At 31.3% G+C, this 5,821-nt stretch overlaps 1 protein-coding gene across 1 annotated transcript; it reads left to right on the top strand.

Moving 5' to 3' along the window:
- Positions 1-862: 862 nt before the first annotated feature.
- LOC130973721 (zinc finger protein CONSTANS-LIKE 2-like) lies at positions 863-3,251 on the top strand. Its single transcript, XM_057898357.1, has 2 exons — positions 863-1,881; positions 2,623-3,251. Exons 1-2 carry the CDS (start codon positions 1,030-1,032, stop codon positions 2,983-2,985), a joined length of 1,215 nt encoding a protein of 404 aa, XP_057754340.1. The 5' UTR covers positions 863-1,029; the 3' UTR covers positions 2,986-3,251.
- Positions 3,252-5,821: the final 2,570 nt, after the last annotated feature.

The raw sequence follows: 5,821 nt of genomic DNA, 5'->3' as shown, positions 1-5,821 counted from the left end.
TAAAGTTTTATGCATTAAAAAAATGAAACCTAGTATTCAAACCCTTCTTTAAACCCACTTGGTGGAGCAAATGAGCCACTAGTAGAGCAAGCCAATAACAAATAATTAAGCTACAAAGGTAGGGATAAGATATTCTATACTTTATGTCCTTCAATATAACCTAATAATCATATAATTAGAATTAGCAAGATATATATCTCTAACTCTTTTAACGTTTTATAAAATCATACTTAAATATCACCAACTAAAATATATGTATTTTGATAATTAAAAATTTAGAATCGAAATTAATCTTTTATTAAATTTTAGACTATTTTTTTGGTCTAATTTCCTTAATAAACTAAAAATTAATTATTTTTATTAGTGAATAATATATAATTATATTAGTTTTCTTAACAAAATTCTTTTACACTTATATATAACATATAAAATCTAAAAATTCTATTTATTAAAATTTTATGTTCTCTTAAATAAAATTTTCTCTATTAATTCAGAACTACAATCTAAAACTTAATCCTTAAAAAACTACTGATTAAGAAACCCAAACTTTCATTTTCATCCATGTTTATGTTCCAACCTAAAAGATTAGATCATGAATTTAGGCACACACTCTCTCCTTTGGCTTCTTTACCAAAGATTTGGAGAAGAAGGATATGGTCCCACACCCCACAACCAAATACACACACAAACACAAACTCAATACTCAACTCAAAGCCACATCCACCCCACAAACCCAACACACAGATAATCTCAAAACCTTCCCACACCACTAACTTTCCGCCACGTGTCACCCCTTAGATTCTCTCCCCCACACAACAAAACCAACCCCTCCAACACCAACAACAACTTCAAATCACTACAACGCTACATTAACATATAAACTCACTTCACAATTCACATGCTTTGTTCTTGTTTCCATTAGTAGTAGAAATAAACTACTAGTAGCTTCTTCACTTCACTTCACCATTCCTCACTTTCCTCGGAATCCACAAAACAAAACATTCACACACACAAAAAAAACTCCCGCAAATGTTGGACGAAGATACCAACACCAACACCACCTCCTGGGCGCCGCGCGTGTGCGACACCTGCCGCTCTGCCCCATGTGCGGTCTTCTGCCGCGCTGACTCCGCGTACCTCTGCGCGTCATGCGACGCGCGCGTGCACGCGGCCAACACCTTGGCCTCGCGCCACGAGCGCGTGTGGGTATGCGAGGCCTGCGAACGCGCCCCGGCAGCGTTCCTTTGTAAGGCGGATGCAGCGTCGCTCTGTTCTTCCTGCGACGCTGACATCCACTCGGCTAACCCTCTGGCGAGTCGTCACCAGAGGGTGCCAATTGGACCCATGTACGGCCCACTATCCGTCCCAGTAAATGGGACGAATAGTGAGTTCGTTGGGATGGTTGAAGATGAAGAAGACGAAGATGATGACGAAGAAGAAGCTGCTTCTTGGTTGTTGTTGAACAACACGAACACCACGGCCGCCGTCACGGCCGGCACCAACAACAACCATAATAACAGTAACACCAGCAACAACAATAACCAGAATCATCATCATCACCAACAACAGAGTAATAATAATGGTTTCTTGTTTGGCGGTGAGGTTGACGAATATTTGGACCTTGTGGATTGTAATTCTTGTGGTGATGATGATAACAATAATCATCATCACAGCAACAATAACAATAACCACTTTGCGGTTGATGGTGTTGATCATCGTTATGGTTATCAGCAGCAGTATGGTGGAGGTGGCGGTGGTCAGAAGAGCTATGGTGGTGGTGGCGGCGGAGATAGTGTGGTGCCGGTTCAGCATTTTCAACTTGGTTTGGAGTTTGAGCCTTCCAAAGCTGGCTACAATTACAATGCTTCTATTAGTCAAAGTGTAAGTCTATATATTTAATTTTTCATTCTTTGAATGAATGATTTAAATTTACAAAAATAATTTATTTTTTACTCCACTAATTCACCATGTTGTTACATAATTTAGAAGTTAAATATTAAATTTTCGTATATATTTTTTAAAAAAATTGTTTCTAAATTCTAATGCTGTATTGCTTGTTTTTGGCATGGTTTTATGATTTTATCTCTTTATCTGCATAATAATCTGTGTATGTATTTCCTTTGCTATTAACTAATTGTAATAACTATTCCTGATTAATTGGTGCTTGCTTAATCTTATTCAGAAACAAAAAAATGGTGCCTCTTTTACCCTTTCCTCTTTCAAACTACCAAAGTTCCCTTCAGTGTTTATAGTACTTAAAATGACTTATTTAAGCCACCACCTAATCTTGACTCTCATTATATTCTGTCAAAACTTTAAGCAAATAATTCTCTCTATTTAGTACTATATATATTCAGAAGTTTATGTTGCATATACTGTGTCCTTTCACCAATGATTGCATATGTAAAAGTTTTACTTCTTTGTCAAGAAATTCCATCCTTTTTCAGTTGTTCCATTACTAGTTGTGTGTTTACCTAGAATTTGCAGTGACAATGAACCTAAGAATCAAATTTGAGTTTCATTTTGTATTCAAATGATAAAGATATTAATTAATGTCTAATTTAGTAGACATTGAAAAATAAATGAACAAGTTTTGCTAAACAATTTTGTATTGGCAATCAGGTATCAGTTTCATCAATGGAAGTTGGAGTAGTGCCAGAATCATCAATCAGCAATGGATCAATTTGCCATTCAAGACCACCAAAGGGAACAATTGACCTATTTTCAGGACCTACTCCAATGCAGATGAGTTCACATCTCACTCCAATGGACAGAGAAGCCAGAGTCCTAAGGTATAGAGAGAAGAAGAAGACAAGAAAATTCGAGAAGACCATAAGGTATGCATCAAGAAAGGCCTATGCAGAGACTCGGCCGCGAATCAAAGGCCGATTCGCCAAGAGAACAGATGTTGAAGCTGAAGTTGATCAGATGTTCTCCACATCATTGATTACAGAAGTTGGTTATGGCATTGTTCCTTCATTCTGAAGAAAGCCAGAGCAGAAGCCAGAGAAGCAAGTGGTGAAGATGTTTCATATTTATGTTGCTATGTTACTAAGTTTTCTAGACTGGTATTATTTTTTATATGATCTTCTTCTAATCTTCTATATACATATGCTTTTATTTTTCTTGATTTTATTGCATTTGAATGATGACTCTGCTGTTATTATTTGTAAATATAGTTCCTAATATTAAGTTTATTACATTTTGTATCAAGATGTAATTTCTGTATTCTATTCATGGCTTTGTGTTGTTGGTGTTGCTATCTATAATAATACCATAAATCCAATTAATTACTGAAATTTACTGTGATTGTTCAAAGGAATCCATTTCTCTTCTAAATAAGTACATACCTGAGATTTCTTATGAGAAGTTATGCTAAAAAACATGGACATGCATTACCTCATTAAATTGGTGATGAGAATTAGCAGATGCATAATGAAAATACCTTTTACTAGGACAAATTTAACTATATTATGTCCCTAATGTTAATTAGAAATTTTTTTAAAAAAATCACTAACAATTAATTTGTATAAATATTATTTACTCTCAACTTTTTAAAATCTTTTAGATCTTTGAAGAGTAACATTATTTGGACAACTTTACCCCTTCTCATCCTCTTTTACTTATTCTTCCTGTTGGACTGCTACATCTTAATAATAGAGAGAATTTTCATATTAAAAAACAATCTTGCATGGTTATTTTAGTTAAAGAAAAATGTCATGCAAATAGTGTTTTAAACTAGTTCGTTAAAATAAAACCAGTTTAAAATAGTTTATCAAATTTCTAACATGTAAAAAACAAGTCTTAATTGATTTATATATAAATAATTGGTTTTAATCCGGGAGTTAGTCAGTCAATCAGCACCTTAGCAATTAGTCACTTGATCGGAATGATCAATTTTAGACATTAAAAACTAATTTCAAATATGTAACAGTCAAATTTATATAAATGCAATAATCTCTTGTTATCAAGATCCAAACTTTAAATTAGGAAAATATACTACTAGACAAATAATTTTCAGTAGAAATTTATTTTATTTTTAGCGACAATAAAAGTAGTCAATATATTATTTACAGGTAACTAGATATTAGTCGTTTTATACTTTGTCGTTAAAGGTTTTTGCGACGATTATTATTATAATATGTAGTAATAATAGCAAATATATATCTATCACAAAAATATAAGTTAAATAAGATATATAGTAGTCATTATATTATTGTCACTAAAATTTTTGTCATTAAAAATAATTTTTGTTGTAGTGACAATAGAATTTCTAACTCAAATGAAAAAACAAATATGTGTATATGAGACTCATTTTCAGATTGATGTAAGGACCTAGCTGTAGAGAAATAATTAAGACCCTCCATCATTCAGCGAAAAAAGACTAATATAAATGTTTTTTTGCCTTGTTCCCAGATGGAATATATCTTATATAATTGGAAGTGCTAAAGGAAAAGTATGGTTGCACTTTTTGTCTTGGTGGAAGTGAATATTTGGCAAAAAAGTGGAAAGAATGAAGAACCAAATGTTTAAGTGAATCTAGTGGAGAGTAAGATCATCTATGACCATGAGATTGCTATGTACAAATATACCCATTTTCTGAAAGGATTGTTTGTTGAGAATATAAAATCCGATCCTGAATCTAGAAATAGATATTGGAATAATCTGTATATGCATGGCTATTTGTTACAACTTACACGTATATGTATATAAAGCTGTTAGGAGTCACCATATTCATGCCCACATTTCATGTGAACAAAGCAACGATACCGTATAGTTATTATGGTTGCCAAGTACAATGTGACATTAATTAATTGGAATATACTATCATATCTTTTCAATAATATTCGGATACATGCATATATATATATATATATATATATATATATATATATGTATATGGTTAAAGCTGCTAAATTTATGCCAAAGCTAAGAGAGTCTTTACTCTTTAATTAGTCCTTTTCTACTTCATCAATAAAATTAATTAGCAATAATCCTTATTCTATACAGATAGTAAAAAGTTGCTGATGACTTCATTTGGTTCGGAGAACGCAATAATAAGATTTATACTATTTAATTTGCAAATAAAAGTTAGTATCAAAGTATTGGTATACAAAAGTGAAATTATTAGGATTATCTCTAATGGTAGAATATAAACTTATTAGATAAGGATATGTAATAATGTGACAAATTTTTTTACTCTAGTCAAGGTGTATCTTTAAGAGATTTCGCCATTCAAGTTAATAATATACAAAAAATATAAAGATTAGAGATCAATAGCATTCTTTAGTGCATGTTAAATCTTTTATTTATAGTATTCGAAAAATAAATCTAAAGAAAATTATTTCAAATAGATTCGTATGAGATATACCTAGGATCTTATGTAAATACCAATTTTTGAGATCTGAATCGATCAATAATTAATAAAATAATTGATTTATTGGTTCAATAATTCGATCAAAATTCAATCAGTTTAATTAAATAATAATTAAAATTTAATATATAATTTTAAATATTTAAATTCGATAATTATTAATCTAATAAAATTCAAAATTTTAGAATTTCACATAATGTTCTATTAAAAAAAAAAGTTAACAATCAAATTTTCAACTAAATATAGGCACTAATTATCACTAATCAGTAATCATTAGAAAATCAGGAAGTAACAACATTATCATCATTTCAAAAAATTAACAATTCAGAATAAACAAACATTAACAAAATCAGTATTATTAACTCAACAATTTAGAATTAAACTCAACAACTCACAATTAAACCCAACTCCAATTCAGAATTAAACAAAGGCACTAATCAGCACTAA

The sequence above is a fragment of the Arachis stenosperma genome, chromosome 4 (genome assembly GCF_014773155.1).
Source record: "Arachis stenosperma cultivar V10309 chromosome 4, arast.V10309.gnm1.PFL2, whole genome shotgun sequence".
NCBI lineage: Eukaryota > Viridiplantae > Streptophyta > Magnoliopsida > Fabales > Fabaceae > Arachis > Arachis stenosperma.
Note: the sequence above shows the minus strand (reverse complement) of the source record. Positions and strands in the feature narration are given on the sequence as shown.

Bases quoted from the DNA above. Each gene is read 5' to 3' on its own strand.
- LOC130973721 (XM_057898357.1), top strand. From the start codon at position 1,030: ATGTTGGACGAAGATACCAACACCAACACCACCTCCTGGGCGCCGCGC. The intron at 1,882-2,622 runs GTAAGTCTATAT...ATTGGCAATCAG, and splicing joins ATGCTTCTATTAGTCAAAGT to GTATCAGTTTCATCAATGGA.